At 40.5% G+C, this 22,457-nt stretch overlaps 1 protein-coding gene across 10 annotated transcripts in view; it reads left to right on the top strand.

Annotated features, from left to right (window-relative positions):
• Positions 1 to 492: 492 nt before the first annotated feature.
• Positions 493 to 22,457, top strand: part of STAU2 (staufen double-stranded RNA binding protein 2) — a 327,272-nt gene continuing 305,307 nt past the window's right edge. For 4 of the 10 annotated variants that reach the window (XM_010330444.3, XM_074386786.1, XM_074386788.1 and 1 more), the window contains exon 1: positions 8,837 to 8,908. Coding sequence is in view for 5 of the 10 variants with exons in the window: in XM_039464483.2 (XP_039320417.1) it covers positions 8,891 to 8,908 (18 nt within the window). In the remaining 5 variants the exon portion in view is untranslated. Of the gene's footprint in view, positions 614 to 934; positions 955 to 1,157; positions 1,241 to 7,220; positions 7,335 to 8,836; positions 8,909 to 22,457 lie in introns of those variants that run through there. The other 6 variants (XM_039464483.2, XM_074386790.1, XM_074386785.1 and 3 more) reach the window with 5 other exon arrangements.

Here is a 22,457-nt window from a genome sequence, read left to right as displayed (position 1 = left end):
GTCCCCTGCACAGCAGAGAGGGGCAACCAGAGAGCCTGGGAAAGGTACGAGCGGGGAATCTGAGCACAGGGTGATCAGAAAGAGCAGACGGTCAGTCGGACGGGGAAGGAAGTTGCCGAGTGCAGGTGTGGAAGGGGCTGCCCCAGGCCCACCCTTACCAGACGAGGGGGCGGGGAGGCACGCCGGGGACGAGGAGACTGCGGACGGGGCGCGCTCCTCGCGCACTCGCTCGCCCGCGTGCCCAAGGCCCCCCGGAACGGCCCTCGCCCTGGGATCCAGCTCGCCGCCACGGGCCCCGAAGAGTCTGCAGCTGCGGGGGCCCGGCAGCCGCCAGGGGGCGGGAGCGGCGTCGCGAACAATGGCCGCGCTGGGTCGCGGGCTGGCGGGAGGCGGAGTGGAGGTAGAGCTGGAGCCGGGCGCGCGCGCCGGTCGGGCGTGCTGGGGCGCGGGAGCGGCTGCGCAGGCGGGGGCGCGCGGCGCGAGCGCCGGGGAGGCGGGCGGAGGCGGGGGGCGGGGAGCCCGAGGGGTGGAAGCCGGCGGCGGCCGAGCGGGGTCAGTTCTCTGTAGTGTTTGCCAATGTTGGAGCCGTCTGCAAAGTGTCCCCGGCGAGAAGGTAAATACCCCTCGTCTGTGGCGCCCGGGAGACCCCGACTTCCGCCCCGCCGGCGGAGGAGGCAGAGGGCGCTGGGGAGCCCTGCAGGTCCGCGGCGCGGCGCGGCAAACCCGGAGAACAGCGGCCCCCTTCGCGGCCTCCCCTCCCCCTCGCCTTCCCTCCCTCCTCCGGCTCTCTCGGGGCAGCAGCGGGAGGGGAGACCGGCGGGGGAGGGAGGACCGGGAGGCGAAGCAATTGGGGTGGGGGGGGCGTGTGTGGCAGAGGGGGTGGGACGACACAGGTGTCCTGAGGGGAGGAGCCGGGAAGAAGGCGAGGAGGCCGGGCCAAGTGGGGGTGCAGAGGTGGGGGAGGCAGGAGCGCGGCTGCGGGCTCGGGAGGCTGGGGGTCTCGGGGGCCAGGGTGGTTACGGCCGGAAGAGGGGACGGCGAGTGCAGCCGCAGTGTGGCCGTGAAGCGGGGGGAACACCTGGGGGAGGATGGGGGGGCGACCCGGGGAGGGTCTGCGGGGAATGGGCCTGGGGGTGCTGGAGGCGGAGCGACTGGGCCGGGGCGTGCCGGGGGGTGGCGGCGGCGGCTATTTCTGTAGAATGGGTGAGTGATGAAGACGTAACTTGCTGAAATGGAGAAGGTAGGTGGGGCCGAGGGGACAAAATATATCCTATGACGGGCAAGTTCTGCTGTGGCTCCTACGAACTCCTACCATGATGGCTCGGCTTAAAGGGGTAGTTGGCGGTAGTGACCTTGCCAGGGTGAAGGGAGTTGGGCGAGGAGACAAAGCTCTGTTACGGAATCCACTGTGTGAGAGCAGGAACTCCTATTTCTCAGGGGGCGACGCGGGGACCGTGGCCCGGAGGTGGGGGGGGTGCTCCGCAGAGGCGATTGAGGAGCACGCCACGCTGGGATTCTTAAGGAGGGGATGGGCATAATGGCCGTGGGGTTCTGAAAGTCCTTGGAAATATGTGTAGAATTTTGCATTTGTGAATAATTTTCTTTGGTAAGGGTCCATATTGTCTGTGATGTCCCCTTACCCCCGCCCCCCAATCCCCACTCCAAAGGGTTAAGAACTGTTTGAGTAGATAGAGAGGGACCATTCGATTAGGGTAGACCTGGGAATTTACCAAAGGATTTTAAAGTGGGTGGATCCTGAAGAAAGGATGGAGAGGATCCGTTAAAGATACTTTACTGTTAACTGAAAACGTTTTATTATTTGATGTTTGATTTTATAATCCTTGGGAACTTTTGCTGAGCATTACTTGGCTTCTGATGCATCCTCTGTTTTAGACCAGCATGGTCAATATGAAATCAAAATTGTGATGGGCAGGCAGGATGATAGTAACCTTGGAGGAGAAAATATTTCAATGTTTCTCCAGGATTATTTTTTCCCCGTCCTTGTTTTCTTTAGATGATTCAAGTATACAGTTGTGAACTGAGCTGTGGTGGAAAAATGTTATTTAATAGAACTACCAAACCAAGACTTACTCTCCATTTCTGTTTTGTAATATGGCAAGATTTTCATTGTTCAGTTTGTATTTTACTGCAAACCAGAGATATCACATATCACTTTAATTGTAGATTTGCTGCATTTTGCAGCAGGCCTGTATTAAATTTGTGAAGCAGTTATGCCAAACTATCTGGTGTGTTTGTGTGTTTTTCCTGCTATGGTTTCAAGTCAAGTCACCATTGCCACATTTCATTATATAGTAGGGTAGTCTGAAATTTATTCCTAAGTGATGATTAGTTGGTAGGATATGGTACATACTTGCTCACAAATTACTGCATTTTTTTTCCATAAAAACCAGTGTTTTCTATTTGTAAGAATGTTGCTGTATGATCCAAGTACGTATTGTTAATTTCAAATAGGGCTGTGCAATTTAAAAATTTTAATTTATTTGGAAATAATTTCCACCTTACAGAAAAATTACAAGAATAATACGAACAACATTTTGGTAACCTTTATTCAGATTCACCTGTTAACATTTTATGCATTTATTATTTGCTCTCTATCAGACACAAAATATTTTTCCCCTGGACCATTTAAGTTACATGCATTGTGGTCCTTAATTCCTAAATACTTCAGCTTGGAAAGTCGTGTAAATTTTACATTTTAGCTTACTTGGCTTGTCTGGAATGAAGTGCTAGGAAGAGTGACTTGATTTGCTTTTCAACAAAGAATATGAATATAAAAAAAATCTAAGATATTCATCAAGCTTTTAAATATACAGACAATCCAGAAATCGAGGATTACTGTTTAGGTTCTAGAAGATATAGTCTGCCAAATGGTTTTTGTTTTTTTTTTTTCCTTTGTGCCTACCCTTCTCTTTACTCCTATTATCTCCTTTTGTTTTAGACACGTTCGGTGCTGGGTATCTGATCATTTTTGTGTACAGATCATAATAGAGGGAAAACTCTAGATATTGCAAAATTGAATTCTCTATTAGATTGCATAGTTTGAGACATGCACAGTGTGATTATTCACACTTAGATGTATTTGTGTCCCTTAGAGGGACACAAAATATTAGATGAGTGTTTAGAATCAATAATAATTATAATTTTTATTTGTGCATCATTTGATTCTAAATAATCCTCCCTAAGTTCTATATAGGAGCTTTACCTCTTTGTTGTCCTAGAGGTAAAGACCCTTGACTTTTTACAGGAAAAATAAGAAGGCAAATCTTTTATTTTTCATTATGCTGATGCTTAAAAATTTTTTTAAAAAAGGCAAGTCTATTATAATTTGGTATATAGTGAAGAAAACAGGACTTTGAGCCAGAGCGAACTGGGTTTTGATCCTAGCAGTGTGACTGTAGGCAAATAACCAGACCTCTAGAAAAATGGAGATAATGCCTACATCCCGAGATAATGAGGAGTAAATGAGTTAATGTAAAAATGTCAAAATGTGGCACCTCACATATAAAATTGGTATCTGATGTTAGTTTCCTTTTTTTTTTTTTTTTTCCCCTGCCTATGGCATTTATTTCCACTAGAATAGTTTGTGGAGTAAGACTTATGTTTTCCTTACATAAAAGCAGTGTTTTTGGGTACCTACTTTAAAAAATCAAAATGAAAAACACTTTAAAAAGCTCTTTAAGGGACCCCATGACCTTTTTAGAGTAAGAAGTATTGAACTGATAGTTTTGTAGCAGTTTGTAGTCTAAGAATAGGGATAGTAAATTTTGTTTGCTTTTCATGTTTCCAAATAAGGCATTTAAGTGAGAATTGCCTATCAACTGTAGGATGGGTGCTGATATAAAAAAATTATAAATATTAGTTTAATAACAATGCAATTTTATAAAGCAGTTTATTGGGGATTATATAGATTTATTTGTACAGCTTTTAATTTCTCAGGCAAAACGTAATTTATAATTAAAGTATGACATATCAGCCGTACATTGCAGTTACAGGTTGTATCATTAATTCTTCATGAGGATCCCATCTTCCCCAGTTTGTAGTGCCCTCTCCCCGTAAACTGCCCTGCCTCTTTTCATTTAGTAGTTTGGAATCTGGTATTGCCTGTCCTAATATGCCTGACCAGATCGTTGTAGGGCATTTTTGGGACACATGAATACATTTCTCTGAAAGTACTTAGTTGTAATTGGAATCAACTATAGCTGGAAACTTTTTTCAAAGAGGAAGTGGCTTTTTATTATTATTATTATTTAATTTTTTGAAACACTATCGCCCTGTCACCTGTGCTGGAGTGCAGTGGTGCAGTCTAGGTTCACTGCAACCTCTGCCTCCTGGTTTCAAGCGATTCTCCTGCCTCAGCCTCCAGAGTAGCTGGGACTACAAGTGCCTGCCACCACGCCCAGCTAATTTTTGTATGTTTAGTAGAGACAGGATTTCACCATGTTGGCTAGGCTGGCCTCGAACTCCTGACCTCAGGTGATCCACCCACCTTCGCCTCCCAAAGTGCTGAGATTACAGGTATGAGCCACCATCCCTGGCCAAGGAGATGGATTTTAACCATAGGTATTATAAAATTACTCTGCATTTTTTTGATATGTCTTGATATTTGATCAAATTGTTTAAAATATATGACAGTAGACTGGGCATGTCTTTAAAGTAGAAACAGAGTCTTTCAGATGTACCACTGTGGGCATTCTGAATTGTCCATGGTATAATTACCAATTACAATTTTAAAATTGATATAAATCTAATGTAACTGGTTTGATTAAAAAAGTATAATTTTCAGAATGTTAGCCAGTTATGGAGTGCTGTGGTAGACATACTAGTTTCATGTGTTTTAATTTATATAGCTCTTTATATTGTAAAGGAAAGCCTTACAGAATATTTAAAGCATATGGTCAATTTTATGTTCATAGAGTTTTTGTTTTTGTTACTTCATGGAATATCTTCTATATATCAGAAGATTAGAACTTTCAGGCCAGGCCTGTTGGCTCACGCCTGTAATCCTGGCACTTTGGAAGGCCCAGGCAGGCGAATCACCTGAGGTCAGGAGTTTGAGACCAGCCTGGCCAACATGGTGAAACCCCCTCTCTACTAAAAATACAAAATTTAGCTGGGCCTGGTTGTGTGCGCCTATATCCCCAGCTACTCGGGAGGCTGAGGCAGGAGAATCGCTTGAGCCTGGGAGGTGGAGGTTGCAGTGAGCTGAGATTGAGCCGTTGCACCCCAGCCTGGGTAACAGGGCAAGACTGCGTCTCAAAAAATAAAAAGAAGATTAGAACTTTCAAAAAGGTACCCCAGTATCTTGCTGTGCTTACTTCTTGCAATCAGCCACCAGTGTTAGCAGCCTCTAATACTGAATAAATACATGCAGGTGTGTAGATAAGCACTTACAACTTTAAAAGCTTATACTGATAAAGACAAAATGGAGTTTTTCAAAGTTGGTGAGTGCCTAATTAATAATGATAAATGCTATTTTTTTTTTTTTTGAGACAGAGTCTTACTGTGTCGCCAGGCGCTAGGCTGGAGTGCAGTGGCACAATCTCGGCTCACTGCAACCTCTACCTCCTGGGTTCAAGCAATTCTCCTGCCTCAGCCTCCTGAGTAGCTGGGACTACAGGTGTGCGCCACCACGCCCAGCTAATTTTTGTATTTTTAGTAGAGACGGGGTTTCACCATGTTGGCCAGGATGGTGTCGATCTCTTGACCTTGTGATCCGCCCGCCTCGGCCTCCTAAAGTGCTGGGATTACAGGCTTGAGCCACCGCGCCCGGCCTATTTTTTTTTTTTTTTTTTTTTTTTTTTTGAGACGGAGTTTCACTCTTGTTACCCAGGCTGGAGTGCAATGGCGCGGTCTTGGCTCACTGCAACCTCTGCCTCCTGGGTTCAGGCAATTCTCCTGCCTCAGCCTCCTGAGTAGCTGGGATTACAGGCATGCGCCACCATGGCCAGCTAATTTTTTGTATTTTTAGTAGAGATGGGGTTTCGCCATGTTGACCGGGATGGTCTCGATCTCTTGACCTCGTGATCCACCCACATTGGCCTCCCAAAGTGCTGGGATTACAGACGTGAGCCACCGCGCCCAGCCTTTTTTTTTTTTTTTTTATGGAAACAGAGTCTTGCTCCAATACTCAGGCTGGAGTGCCATGGCACCATCTTGGCTTGCTACAATCTTGGCCTCTCAGGTTCAAATGATTCTCCAAACTCAGCCACCTGAGGAGCTGGGATTACAGGCATGCATTGCTATACCCAGATAATATTTGTATTTTTAGTAGAAACAGGGTTTCACCATGTTGGCCAGGCTGATCTCGAACTCCTGACCTTGTGATCTGCCTCCCAGAGTGCTGAGCTTACAGGTGTGAACCACTGTACTCAACTGGTAATGTTAAATTCTAGAAAGCAAGGGACACTAAATCACTGAGATGCTTTTAGTGGTTGTTCACACTTTACCTTTTAATGAACTGTTTTCAGTTAAAAAAAAGATGATTGGTTGTGTTTGTATTTTTAGTTATAGCTAGTGTTTTTAATGAGATACTCCATTCCTATTGAAAACGTGTATTTTAATACCATATGACAAATGCTACATTTTTAAAACCTCATTGTTTGAATTGAAAACTTAACTGTTTTAAGTCTTATTATTTGCCACTTTGAAGTTCTAATGTTACTCATTTGCTTATATTGAACAGGGATTTTTTTCTTTTTGCCTGTCCAAATGCAAATTAACATCTAAAGCACCATAGGAGTATTGAATGATAGAGTTGGATAGGATTGTCTTATTTATTGTTGCATAGCACACTGCACCAGAATTTAAGGACATTATCTTACAGTTACTGTGAGCTAGAAATCGGGGTGCAAGTTATCTGGGTGCCTGCGGCTTATAAAAGAGATGGTAGTCAAGCTGTCAGTTGAGGCTGCAGTTGCATCTGGAGGCTTTACTGGTGGAAGAGCTGTTTCCAAACTCATTCATGTGGCTCTTGTAGGGTTCAGTTTCTTGGGGCTCTTGGACTGAAGAAATCAATTTTTGATGGCTATTGGCCAGAGGCTTTTCTCAGTTCTTTGCCATGTGGGCCTCTCCAAAGGGCACCACCATTTAGTGTCTGCTCCCCTCTGAGCAAATGAGTGAGAGAAGGTGATACCGAAGAATTTTTATAACCTAATCTTGGAAGTGGTATCTCATTATTTCTGCTGTATTCTGTTTGTTAGAGGCTGCCTACCACAAGGACTTTAGCTTACTTTTTAAAGATTGAAGAAAAAAAAAGAAGACAGAAAAAGAAGAACTCAAAAGATACACAAAGTAATTTGACCAAGGCTCAGAAGGTAATCTCCTGAAGAACTTTGACTAAAACTGAAATTCACCAATACCCAGGCCTTGTGCTCTTTATACAGCATCCCATTCTTATAGGAAATGTGAAAGTAATTAGAAAAGAAATAAAAATTGATGCAGATACTGAGGACACTATTATAAGAAAAATATTAAAGTTTTGAAAGTCATTTTGAATTGACTCCAGTTTGTCATGTTGAAAAAATGGTAGTCAAATAGTGTGTGTTTGTGTGTGTGTGTACTTACAAAACATTTGCTTCTAAGAGAAAGTTCAGTATTAAAATTTTACAGCATAAAAGTTTCTACACAAGTGATTAGATGTAGCGCTTTTGCTGTGTATCAAAACTGTTGTTGCTTTGTAGATAATTTTTGGGGGAGAGGTCTGTACATAATTTATGTTTTATATAAATGTTTTTTCATTACAAGATCCCATGATTTATTTGTTTATAATTTGGACTTTCTTCCTGTCATTGGTATCTGTTTTTAAATTACATGTAAAAGAGCTTCACCATGTAAAAGAAATATAACCAAGGAAAAGGGTACAGGCCCAGAAGGAGGTAAACCCAAATGTAACAATAGTCATGATGGTGAGTTTTTCAGAAAATTTTATGTGAAAATTTTTTTGAGATGGAGTCTCACTCTGTAGCCCAGGCTGGAGTGCAGTGGTTGGATCTGGGCTCACTGCAACCTCCACCTCCTGGGTTCAAGCGATTCTCTTGCCTCAGCCTCCCGAGTACCTGGGATCAGGCACCACCCATACCCGGGTAATTTTTGTATTTTTAGTAGAGGCAGGGTTTTCACTGTGTTGACCAGGCTGGTCTCAAACTCCTGACCTCAAATATTCCACCCACCTCAGCCTCTCAAAGTGCTGGAATTACAAGTGTGAGCTACCATGCCTGACCTGAAATTTTAATATGCATACTATTTTTATACCAATGATAACAGACAAATGACAGAGAAAAAAATAATCAGCAAGGTGATTGTACTATATGCTTGTTTCCATACCATCTAAGAGAATACTTGTGGTGGTGCATCTTCTTTAGGATTAATTTATCATATAGAAGATGAGAACAAAGCTATTTAAAACATGGCTGCAAAAAGGGATGTATACATTAAATATTAACTTTCAGATTTGTTTTTTAACAGCTTCACTTTTGTTGGGATTGTCTTAGAAGTCTAGAAGCAGAAGGGGCTTTGTTCAGATCTGTACTGTGCAGTATGGTGGCCACTAGTGGTATGTGCTTATTTAAGTTAACATAAAAGAAAAACACGTATTTTCTTGATTGCTCTAGCCACATTTCAAGTGCTCAGTAGCCACATGTGGCTAATGACTGCCAGATTGGACAGTACAAATATAGAACATTTTTATCGTCATGAAAAGTTCTATGCAGATCTGGATAAATTACATTTTATACTTGATTTTGATCAAGGGCATGTGTTTAAAATCCCAGTCATTGAGATTATCAATTAAGTTGAACTTTATTTCTTCATTTTCATTTTCCAGTTTTTGGAGCCGTGAGGGATACAGCAGTTTGGTCAATATTGTCTTAACATGCTTCAAATAAATCAGGTGAGTTCGTGTTAAGGCATTTTTCATGCTTACGTGGTGCTTTGGCCAAAAATTGTGAAACATTTTAACTCAGCTTTTCTTTTTTGTAACTGTAACCTGACTCATCACTTTTTAAAGCATTTACATACTATATAATCATCATTGGAAGCTGTGTAGGGCAGGTTGTTTAAGGATTAGAATGATTTTCTGAAAGTTGGTAACTTCTGGGTGTGCAAGGCAGAAGCTTTGTCTGTTCTTGATGTCACATCCCTTTAGGACTTGTTGATGTGTTCAGAATGCTTATGATCATGATACAGCTTCAGTAGGTGGCAGTTCTGCAGACTCAAAGCATTTTTAGTGACAAATCTTGTGAAGTAGTTGGATCTGTGTTTTTTAAAAAAAAGGTTCATTTTCCAGGTCACTGAAAAATGCTAGAAGGAAGTGCTCTGATAAACTGCAGTTAGGCTCACTGAAAGAAGTGTTTTTCCTAGTTCTTGGTGTTTCTCCAAGAACTTTATACATTTAATTTTACCTTTCCCATTAAATGGAACATTGTATTGTAACTATAGTGTTAGAAAATACTTTTGGCCAGGCTGGGTGGCTCACACCTATAGTCCCAGCACTTGGGGAGGTGAGGTGGGAGGATATCTTGAGCCCAGGAGTTTGAGTCAGACTGGGCACATAGTGAGATCCTCTCCCCCCTAAAAAAAAAAACCAAAAAAAAAAAAAAAAAAAAGGAAGCAGACAAAATACTTTATTTCTTTTGATTGCAAATCCAGAGAGAAGTAATTAATTTTTTTTTTTCTGTGATTAAGAAAGTAATCATGGCTGGGCATGGTGGCTTATGCCTGTATTCCCAGCATTTTGGGAGACCGAGGCAGGTGGATCACCTGAGGTCAGGAGTTCAAGACCAGCCTGGCCAACATGGTGAAACCCTGTCTCTACTAAAAATACAAAAAAATCAGCCGCTCATGGTGGTGCACGCCTGTAATCCCAGCTACTTGGTAGGCTAAGATAGGAGAATTGCTTGAACCCAGGAGGTGGAGGTTGAAATGAGCTGAGATTGCGCCACTGTACTGCAGCCTGGGTGACAGAGTAAGACTCTGTTTCAAAAAAAAAAAAAAAAAAGAAAGAAAGTAATCTTGACCCCCTGCCCTCCAATATACAGTCCTGCTCACCTTGCCTAAGAAATCTCCAGTTCCTGTGCATTCCATGCTATTTCTAAGCTAATGGCTTCTAAGTTTATACTTCTGAGTTCCAAATTCATGTAGCATTTACTATCTCGATCTCTTGGATGTCTTTATACATCTTAGACTTGATGTGTGCCCAAGAAATAATCTCAGTGCTTCAGTTATACTAGACTGTTTCATTTCCTAGATTGGGTAAGGTGGTTCTAGCTGCAGGGATTTGCACAGATTTCCTCTACCTGGACCTCTCTTCCCCTCCCTTGTGTTTGGCTTACTTGACTGCAGTCCTACTATATGCTCTCATAGCACCCTGCTCTTTTGTTTAATAACATCATGACATTTGCAGTTATAGTCAAATATGTAATTATTTGTTTTAACATCTGTCTCCCTTGCTAGACAGTATGTTTCATGAAGACAGACAGTGACTATGCTTGTTTACGCTTACATCCCCAGGTCCTAGAATAAACAATATAAATAGTTTTCATATATTTATTTGTTGGGGGTATGAGCGTATGAATGGTGCTAGAGTTGTCACTAAAGCAAGGAGGTATTTATTTTCAGCAGTAACTACGAAATTATGTTGTCAGTTTTGGTATTGTATGCTGCTTGTGTTACACAAATGCAACTAACTCTCCAACATATAAAGTTGTTACTTAGTTTTCTCCTCTACTGAAAACTTTCCTTATGCAACAAAAATTGCTTTCATCAAAAACGTTACTAATTAAAGAAATGGTAGAGCTGTCCTGTGCTTAGTGCTTCCTGTTTCCTCACAGCTGCTATCAAATCCTAGTGGAAGCATTGAGACTTGATTTGCAAACTGTTATAGGTGTGAAGTTGCCATTAAATAACTTTCCACGGATACCTGCCATTAATTATTTGGTTACAGTTAAATAATTTTTCATATTCTGCCACAGACATTTGGAAATGATCATTCATTTTATGCCAGCCAACTTCATTGAAAATTATAGTTTATGGCCGGGTGTGGTGGCTCAAGCCTGTGATCCCAGCACTTTGGGAGGCCGAGGTGGGTGGATCATGAGGTCAAGAGATCGAGACCATCCTGGTCAACATGGTGAAACCCCACCTCTACTAAAAATACAAAAAATTAGCTGGGCATGGAGGCGTGTGCCTGTAATCCCAGTTACTCAGGAGGCTGAGGCAGGAGAATTGCCTGAACCCAGGAGGCGGAGGTTGCGGTGAGCTGAGATCACGCCGTTGCACTCCAGCCTGGGTAACAAGAGCGAAACTCTGTCTCATAAAAAAAAAAAAAAAAAAAAAAAAAGAAAATTATAGTTTATGGATTAATCTTAATGAGAATTTACTAACTGGCTGTGTTGCAGGTCATGTTGAAACAGGCATTGCAGATAGTTCCTAGATAATACTCTTCGTGGCCATAAGCAATTCCCTGGATATTGGCTAGAAATTGTACCCAGTGCCTGGGGATATACATTCTTAGCTTGTACACGTTTAGTATAACTTATCCAAAATGCTTGGGACCAGAAGTGTTTTGGATTTCAGATTTTTTTTTTTATTTTGGAATTTTGCCTACTGGCTGAGTATCCCTAATCCAAAAATCCCATATCCAAAATGCTCCAATGAGCATTTTATTTGAGCATTATGTTGATACTCAAGAACTTTGAAATCTTGAAGATTTTGGATTTCAGATTTTTGGATTTGAGATGCTCAACCTGTAGTAGATGTGTAGTCCTAGAATAGCTTAAGAGACCCTCTTTTGTTATTGACTCTCAGTTGTCATCCCCCAAACTGTTCAAGTCTGAGATAACGAGATTCTTTTCAGCTAAACAATAGAGTTAAATTCTTAAACTCATGAGTGATTTTTAAATCTTACTTTCTCGGCAGCCACTTTCTCATAACAGTGAGGTTTTCAAGGCAAATGTATAAAAGAGCCAGGTTTGGTGGCTCGTGCCTGTAATCCCAGCACTTTGGGAGGCTGAGGCAGGAGGATTGCTTGAACCCAAGATTTTGAGACCCACTTGGACAACATAGTAGGACCCTATCTCTAAAAAAAAAAAAAAATAGATATGGTGGCACATACCTGTAGTCTCAGCTACTTGGAAGGCTGAGGTGGGAGGATCACTTGAGGCTGGGGGGTTGAGGCTGCAGTGAACTGTGATAGTGCCACTGTGGCACTCCAGCCTGGGTAACAGAATGAGACCCTAGGCATGCAAAGGGGGTTTAAGTTGATACTCAACTTGAAACAGTTGAGATTTTTACTATGTGATTTTTCAACATTGTCTCTAGGATTAGTACTACATTTTTATTTGGGAAGTCTTTTGTTTTGTTAAAATACCTGAGTTACATGCTTTTTTAGTCATAACAGATTCTTCCGTATGTATACTAAAACTAATTAAACACTAGGCTATTGAATTCTAAGTTATCTGATACTAACTTTGCCTGACTTTAGTATTATCATGGAACTTGGATGTTCTGTGTTCTAATAGCAGCACTGTTCTGCCTTTAAATTGTGATCTTAGTTGTTGTTTTGCCTTTTAAGAATGTGTGTTATTATTATCCATGTGCAACCTGTGCTTACTGTAGAAAATTAGGTGTGATAGATAAGAAAAAAAGAAAAAAAATCACAAAAAATTCCATTTCTGGGGTGTACACTGCTAGATTTTTTTTCTATGCAGGTATGTTTTTATGTGAATATGTTATTTCTTAGAAATTAGGATTATACAATATATACTGTTTTGAAGTGATTTAATAATAATTATTGGTTTGGATGTACTAAAATTTATTTAACTGAGCCCTTATTTTTGGACAGATTTTTATTGTAGTTAGTGCCATAGTGAATTTTTTTAATAAACATCTCTTTGTCCAATTATTTTCTTATAATTAATTATTAGAAATGGAAATACTGGTTAAAGATGTATGTGGATTTTAAAAATATTTGGTGTATAGATTCCAAAAAGACAAAATTATATTTGCCAGAAGTATATCTAGTTATTTCCTTACTTCTTGACAAAATTTCAGTCTTTGCCAATCTGTCTGACAAAAGGTGATATTTTACTTTGTATTTATGTAATATTTAAATATTTCTTGTTCTTTTGTGTTTTGCCTTTTGTGAATTGCTTATATATGTATATTGTCATCTATTTATTTTTATTTATAAATAACATTCTTTGAATTATGCCCCCTGAGAATTTTCTGTATTTATAATCATAACTTATATTTTAGTATGTATAAACATTACTTTATATTTTTTATTCATTATTTAACAGATAACTAAGAGGAGTATACTAGTTTCTGGGGTACCTTAATAAGTACAAGTATGGTATATTTTAGGCCTTTCTCCCTGATCATTAATTATAGATCCCCTGGTAAAAGGAACTCATTTTAACAGTAAGCTATAGCAAATGTAAATTACGAAGATCCATGTGGTGAAATAATATTTTTAAATGAGTATCTGAAATAGGGCCAAGTTTTGGAGATTAGCTGGTGAGGCAGACTTGACAGGTCAGTGTGCCCTAAGTAACTGGAAAAGTCTATATTAGGCAGTTGTAGTATTGGGAGAGCCTAGCAACTGGGAATTTGATCCCTGGGAATTACAGGGATCAAAGTAGTCTGGTGGTTCCTTTTAGTGAGGTTTGGTAGTAGATGTTGGGAACATGGAAGTTAAGAGGAAGTTTTAAGGCCTAACTGAAGTGAAAGGGATGACAGGCATGACAAGACAGAATTTTTCTGTGTCAGAGGAGTAGGAGAACCCTGTAGGGCAAGAAGGAGCCAGGTGTCATTAAAAAAAAAAGTTTTTATTACATTGGATAGTGTAAGAACAGACTATAATTACCAAGAAACAAAGTCTAGAGTTGAAGGAATAATGACCACGATCTCAGAGGTTTGTTGTGAGGAGTAATTGAGGTAACAAAGGCAAAATGCTTAGCATTGGTCCTGGTACTACTGCTATTAATTTGACTGTTAACACTGCTGTTGGGCTGGGTGTGGTGGCTCATGCCTGTAATCCCAGTACTTTGGGAGGCTGAGGCAGGCAGATCACGAGGTCAGGAGATCATTTTGGCTAACACTGTGAAATCCGATCTCTACTAAAAATACAAAAAATTAGCCGGGGGTGGTGGCACACGCCTGTAATCCTAGCTACTTGGGAGGCTGAAGCAGGAGAATAGCTTGAACCTGGGAGGCAGAGGTTGCAGTGAGCCAAGATCGCACCACTGCATTCCATCCTGGTGACAGAACAAGACTCTGTGTCAAAAAAAAATAAAAATAAAAATAAAAATATTGCTGTTGGCTATTGCTGCCTGACTCTGGATATTGGTGGGAAAGGAGGGCAGACGACAGACATTTAGGTAGGTCATTGAATAAAGTATTTGGGGGAACGAACCACTTTCTCAAGCCCAAATTGGCTTTAGGGTCCTCCTGCTTCTTGCTACAGGCACCAGGAACTCTATTCCTTTCTCTTAAAAGTTGCTGCTACTTAGTAATAGTTATTTTTCTTTCCAAGACTGGGTGTGGAGATTGTAATCTGCTCATCTCTCTTATACCAATAGGATATGGTCTACAGTTTGGGGTTGAGGAAAATAGTAAGCATAAGGGGGTTAAAATGTGTAAGAAAGACTTCTACTTTCCCTTGTGCTAGTGTAACAGGAACTGGATTTATTTTATGTGTAGCCAGCTTCCAAGATGGCCCCCAGTGATCCCTGCATCCTGATATTTACACCATAGTGTTAACCCCATACTCATATTGAGGTTTATCTGTGTCAATAATAGAACATAGCAGAAGAGTTCTTATGTTCATATCCGTTTAATAGGGTAGGTTATTTATGAAACAAATGTGGCTCTGCCTCCTTCCCCTCACTACCCCCAGCCTTAGATTACTCACTCTGAGAATAGTTAGCTGCCATGTTGTGAATGGCCTGGTGGATAGGGCCATGTGGTGAGAAACTGAGGCCTCCTGCCAAGAGCCAACAAGGAACTGTGTCCTCTAGCCCAGGCGTCCCCAAACCATGGCCCGCAGGCCGCATGCGGCCCCCTGAGGCCATTTATCCGGCCTCCCGCCGCGCTTCAGGAAGGGGCACCTCTTTCATTGGTGGTCAGTGAGAGGAGCACAGTATGTGGCGGCCCTCCAACGGTCTGAGGGACAGTGAACTGGCCCCCTGTGTAAAAAGTTTGGGGACGCCTGTGAGTCTAGCCAACAGCATGCAAATGAGCCTTCTTGGAAGCAGATCTCCTAGCTTTAGTCAAGCTTCTAATCCAAAACATCTGTCCTACTCTCATCTTGACTTCAACCTCATGAGAGATCCTGAGCCAGAACTACCCATCTAAGGTATTCCCTGACTGCTAACCCTTAAAAACTGTGTGTAAAAAAGAAATGCTTGTTTTGTTCGTTTTAAAATTTTTTTGAGATGGAGTTGTGCTCTGTCGCCCAGGCTAAAGTGCAGTGGCATAGTTTTAGCTCACTGCAACCTCTGTCGCCTGGGCTTAAGCGATATCCCTGCCTTAGCCTCCTGAGTAGCTAGGACTACAGACAGACGTGTGCCACCATACCTGGCTAATTTTTGTATTTTTAGTGGAGATGGTGTTTCACTCTATTAGCCAGGCTGGTCCCAACCTCAGGTGATCCTCCTAATTCAACCTCCCGAAGTGCTGAGATTATACAGGCGTGAGTCATCGCACCTGGCCAATGCCTGTTTTTTTAAAGCCACTAAATTGGAGATAATTGTTATGTAGCAAAAATCTACTCTTCCTCCTTAAATAACTTGAGAATTTATAAACTATATAAACAGTAGGTTTTAGACATTGGTGACAGGCAGCACCAGACTTCGATCACTGAGAACAAGTGAGGAAAGCCCTTCAATTGCACTAGCTTACAGCAGAGCCTAGAGGCAGTTTATTGGCTGCCGTACAAAATGTGGAGGCACCAAAACAGAGCCCAGCAGTCCTATTGGGATAAAAAGACAAAGATAAAAATTTGGGAAGATCAAGGTGATTAGAATTGCGGGGCAGAGTACCAGAGAAAAAAGAGTTAAAGGGGTTGAGGTCGGGGTTGGGGAAACACACTAAAAAGCAAGAGAGCATGAACAAGTGAACATGCATTTTGGAAATCTCCAGAGGGTTCTCCTGGAGTCTTTTGCTGAGTTCTGATTTCATAGATGCTTGACAGGCCCTACCTGAGGCCAGAGAAAAAAAATACCTGGAAAGCACTAAGAAAAACAATTTTCAGAGTCACATAAGGCTTCAAATAGTCACGTTTCTACTATGCAGAGTAAAATATGTTGTAGAATATGTGGGGCATTGAAAAGAGTCCTCAGAAGGCTGCAAGTGATTCCAAGTAATTTAACTGCACCAGAACACTATTTAGAGGAATGCAACAAAATTCAGAACCCAACAACACTAGAGGAATACAACTAAATTCAGAACCCAACAACACTATTTAGAGGAATACAACAAAATTCAGAACCCAACAATGTAAAATTTAGTTTTTATCATTCAGTCAAAAATTAAAATCCTTGCTTCAGTGTTAGCAATGTATAAAACATCTCGATAAAAATATCAGTAAAGAAATGGAGGACTTGAACAACAGCATAAATCAACTAGATCTAACAGACATACATAGAACAGTCAGCAACAGCAAAATATGTCTTTTTTATTTTTTTGTCTTTTTTTTTTTTTCCCCTGGAGATGGAGTCTTACTCTGTCACCCAGGCTGGAGTGTAATGGCTTGATGTTGGCTCACTGCAACCTCTGCCTCCCAGTTTCAAGCAATTCTCTTGCCTCAGCCTCTTGAGTAGCTGGGATTACAGGCATGTGTACCATACGCAGCTAATTTTTTGTATTTTTAGTAGAGATGGGATTTCACCATGTTGGCCAGGCTGGTCTTGAACTACTGACCTTGTGATCTGACTGTGTTGGCCTCCCAAAGTGCTGGCATTATAGGTGTGAACCACTGCGCCTGGGCAAAATATATATTCTTTTTGTTTTTTAATTAATTTTTTATTTTTTTAGAGATGGGGTTTCGTCATGTTGGCCAGGCAAGTTTTGAACTCCTGACTTCAAGTGATCCGCCCACCTCAGCCTCCTAAAATGCCAGGATTACAGGCATGAGCCACCACGCCTGGCTTAATATATATTCTTTTAAAGTGTACGTGAAACACTCTTCAGGCTATGTTAGTCCACAAAACAAGTTTTCAGTAAATTTAAAAAGATTGAAATCATGCTGTGTATCTTCTCCAGTCACAGTGGAATGAAGGTTGTAAACATTAACAGAAGGAATACTGGAAAATGTACAAATATGTGGAAATTAAACAGTACATTCTTCTGTAACTGACAGGTCAAAGAAGAAATCACAGGGGGAATTAGAGAATACTTAGAGATAAATTAAAATTGAAACAATATATGCGACTTAAATGATGCAGTGAAAACAGTCCTGGGAGGGAAATCATTAGCAATAAACATCTATGTTAAAGAGTAATAAAGATTTCAAATAAATAAGCTTACTTTCCATTTTAAAGAAACTAGAAAATGCAAAGCTAGCAGGAAAAAAGAAGTAAGTAAAGATTAGAGTGGAGATAAATGAATTAGAGAATAGGAAAATAATATAGAGAATTAGTGAAACCAAAAGTTTGATTCTTAGAAAAGATCAGTGAAATTGACAGACCTTTTGCTAGACTGACAAAGAAAAAGCACAGATAAGTATAACTAAAACTAGATGTGAGTGTGGGGTCATTACTACTCACCTTAACGAAACAGGATTAAAGAGAATATGATGAGTAATTTTATGTCACAGATTAGATAACCTACATGAAATGGACACATTCTTAGAAGTACGCAATACTAAAATTGACTCAGGAAGAAATAGAAAATATAAGAGACTTACAAGTGAACAGACTAAATTCGTTAAAAAAACAAAACAAAACAAAAAACCTCCCAAACAAAGACTACTTATGCCTGAGAGGTTGAGACTGCAGTGATCCGAGATCATGACATTGCACTCCAACCTGGGCGATAGAGTGAGACCTTGTCTCAAAATGAAAACAAAAACTCCCAGTCAAAAGTCCAGTACCATATGGCTTCTGTGGTGGATTCTACCAAATATTTAAAGAAGAATTTCTGCCAATCCCTCTCATGCTCTTCCAAAAAACTGGAGAGAAGAGGATAAGAATACTTCCTAACTCACTCTTTGAGGCCAGTATTACCCTGATACCAAAGCCAAACAAAGACATAATAAGAAAATTGCAGACCAATATTCCTTCTTAATACAAATGCAAAAATCTTAAACAAAATACTAGCAGACTGAATCCAGTGGCATATTTAAAGGAATATACACCATGACCAAGTGGGACTTATTCCCAGGAATGCAAGGATGATGTAGCAGAATGAAGGGGAGAAACCCCCATGTGATTGTTTCAATTGATACAGAAGGCAATTGACAAAATCCAACAGCTGTTCCTGATAGAAACACTCAAAATTAGGAACAGTAGGGAACTTTTTTAAACGTTTCCTCAACGTTCAGCATTTATGAAAAAAACCCATGCTAACATCCAACTCAATAGTAAAAGACTGAAATCTTTGCCCTTGTGATCAGGAACAAGGCATGGATACCCATTCTCACCACAGTTATTCAAATTGTTGTGCAAGTTACAGCCAGACTAGTATGACAAGAAAAACACATACAGATTTGGAAGGAAGAAATAAAACTGTCTTTTTATTTGCAGATGACAAGGTCCTATATATAGAAAATCCCAAAGAATCTGGAAAAACCTCTGCTAAAGCTAATAAATAACTTGAGCAAAGTTGTAGGTATGAGATAACACACAAAAAACATTTGTGTTTCTGTATTCATACACCAGCAATGAACAATCCAAAAAGAAATTTAAAAAGATTTTATTTATAATAACATCCAAAAGCCTAAAGGAGATGACTCATTTATGAAAGACTTATGCACTGAAAACTACAAAACATGTTGAAATGAAGACCTTAATAAATGAAAAGACATTTTGTGTTCATGGATTGGGAGACTTTATATTGCTATTAGGATGGCAATACTGTTTAAAGCAGTCTCTAGATTGAATGCAATCTCTATCAAAATTACATTGGCCTTTTCTGCAAAAATTGGAAATTGACCCTTTTATTCCTGTGGAATTGCAACAGACCCAAATAGCCAAAACAGTTTTGAAAAAGAAAAATAAAGCCAGAGGACTCATATTTCCCATTTATGAAGCTTACCTCAAACCTACAATAATCAAAACAGTGTGGTACTGGCATAAGGATAGATGTATAGACCAATAGAATAGAAATAAAAGTCCAGGATTAGTAAATCTGTAGGCAGTTTTTTTTTTTTTCTTTCTTTTTTGAGGCTGTAGTGCAGTGGCACGATCTTGGCTCAGTACAACCTCTGAGTCCTGGATTTAAGCGATTCTCCTGCCTCAGCCTTCTGAGTAGCTGGAACTATAGGCACATGCCACTACACTCAGCTAATTTTGGTATTTTTAGTAGAGACAAAGTTTCACCATGTTGGCCAGAATGGTCTTGATCCCTTGACCCCATGATTCACCCGCCTCAGCCTCCCAAGTGTTGGGATTACGGGCATGAGCCACCATGCCTGCCTGGCAATGGATTTTTAACAAACATGCTAAGATGATTCAATGGGGAAAGAATAATCTCTTCAACAAATGGTTTGGGGACTACTGGAGATCCACATGCAAAACAATAAAGTTGGTCCCCTACCTCATGCCATATATAAAAATTAACTCATAATGGACCAAGGGCCAAAATACAAGAATGAAAAACTCAACAACAACAAAAAAACCAACTCAACTAAAAGATGGGTAAAGGACTTGGAGTAGACAATTACTCTAAGAAGATATACACATCATTAATACTCAGCATCATTATTGATCAGGGACATGCAAACAAAAACCACAGTGAGATACCGCTTCACACCTATTAGGATGGCCAGAATCAAAAGTTGGGCAATAACAAGTGTTGAGGACGATATGGAGAAACTGGAACCCTTGTATGTTGCTGGTGGGTATGTTAAATGGTTCAGCCTTTGTGGAAGAGAGTTTGACAGTTCCTCAAAGAAAAGCATAAACTTACCATATGACCCAGCAATTCTACTCCTAGGTATGTACCCTGAAGAATTGAAAGCAGATACTCAAACAAATACATAACCACAATGTTCATAGCAGCACTGTTTACTAAATGTTGGAAACAGCCCAAATGTCCATCAGTGGATGAATGAGTAAACAAATTGTAGTAGTCCCCATTCCTTAAAATAATGTATAGCAATAAAGAAATTAAGTACTGATACATGCTGTGATGCAGATGAACCTAGAAAACATATTGAGGCCAGGTGCGGTGGTGCAGGCCTGTAATCCTGCCGAGGTGGGTGGATCACCTGAGGTCAGGAGTTCGAGACTGGTCTGACCAACATGGTGAAAACCTGTCTCTGCTTAAAAAAAAAAAAAAAAAAAAAAAAAAAAAAAATTAGCTGGGCATAGTGACACCTGCCTGTAATCTCAGCTACTTGGGAGGCCAAGGAAGGAGAATCGCTTGAACTTGGGAGGCGGAGGTTGCAGTGAGCTGAGCTGAGATCTCACCATTGCACTCCAGCCTGGGCAACAAGAGCAAAAATCTGTCTCAACAAACAAACAAACAAACAAACAAACAAACATATTAAGTGAAAGAAGTCACTCACAAATGGTCACATATTGTATGATTCCATTTATGTGAAATACGCACAATAGGTAATCTGTAAGACAGAATGCAGACTGGTGGTTGCCAGGGCCTGGAGTTAAGGGTAAATGAGAATCAACTACTTAATGGATATTGAATTTTCTTTTGGGGTGATAACAGTGTTTTAGAACTAGGTATAGTGATGGTTGTACAACACTGTGAATGTACTAAATGCCAGTAGAATGTTCACTTTATTTTATTTGTTTTTTTTGAGATAGAGTCTCCCTCTGTCACCCAGTCTGGAGTGCAGTGGCACAGTTTCAGCTCACTGCAGCCTTTACCTCCCAGGTTCAAGTGATTCTTCTGCCTTAGCCTCCCCAGTAGCTAGGATTACAGGCACCTGCCTCCATGCCCAGCTAATTTTTATATTTTTAGTAGAGACAGGGTTTCACCATGTTGGCCAGGCTGGTCTTGAAATCCTGACCTCAAGTGATCCCCCCACCTTGGTCTCCCAAAGTGCTGGGATTACAGGTGTGAGCCACCACACCCAGATGAATGTTCACTTTAAATGGGTTAATAGAGATTATGTTAATTTTATCCCAATAAAATATTGAAATGCTTCGAAGAATGAAAATAGATCCATAGGCAGGACTTAAAAATTTTCTGAATAGTAAGAGACCCAGAAATGACAAAGATGATTAATTTAGCAGACAAAGATATAGAAAGAGTTGCTACTCATATGCTCTAAATGTTCAAGAAGCGAGTGGAAAACAGGAAGATGATGTGGAAGTACATAGAAGATATAAAAATAGAGATGAAGAAGCAATGTTGAAATAAAATATATATGTTGGATGGGATTAATAGCAGATAAGACACTTATCAGTGGGCTTGAATACATAATAATGACTATCCAAAATGAAGCACAGGGTAGAAAGATTAAAGAAAAAAACAGAGCATCAGTGAGCTGTGGGAAATATCGAGTAGTCTAAGACATTTGTAATTAGAATCCTAGAAGAAGGGAGGGGCAATAGAAAATATATAATAAATAATGACATTTTAAAATTTATTATTTCAGCAGGTTTTTGGAAAACAAGTGGTGTTTGGTTACATGAATAAGTTCTTTAGTGGTGATTTCTGAGACTTTGGTGCATATATCACCCAAGCAGTATACACTGTACCCAATGTGTAGTTTTTTGTACCTCAGAGTCCACTGTATCATTCTTATGCCATTACATCCTCATAAGCTTAGCTCCCGGTTATGAGTGGGAATATATGTTTGGTTTTTCCATTCCAGAGTTAACTTCAGTTAGGATAAATTCCTAGTTCCATCTAGGTTGCTGTGAATGCCATTAAGAAATAATGACTTTAAACCTCTGTTCTCTGTTTAGTGAAAACTATAAACCTATAGATGATGGTAAGAAGTCAACCTAAAGGAGAAAAATATTAAAAAAAAAAAACTTAACAATGGCACATCATAATCAAATAGCTTAAAATTGGTGGTATTGAAATAAAATGTTGTTGTTGCTGTTGTTGAGACAGGGTCTTGCTTTGTCTCCCAGGCTGGAGTACAGTGGCACTATCATGGCTAACTGCAGCCTTCCTACCTCAGCCTTTCACGTAGCTGGGACTACAGGCATGCATAACCATACCTGGCTAATTTTTGTATGTTTTGCTGAGAAGGGGTTTCACCATGTTGTTCAGGTTGGTCTCCCAGAGTGTTGGGATTACAGATG

This window comes from Saimiri boliviensis, chromosome 15 (genome assembly GCF_048565385.1).
Source record: "Saimiri boliviensis isolate mSaiBol1 chromosome 15, mSaiBol1.pri, whole genome shotgun sequence".
NCBI classification, from domain to species: Eukaryota; Metazoa; Chordata; class Mammalia; order Primates; family Cebidae; genus Saimiri; species Saimiri boliviensis.
The sequence above is the reverse complement of the archived record's forward strand: the minus strand, read 5'-3'. Positions and strand labels throughout refer to the sequence as shown.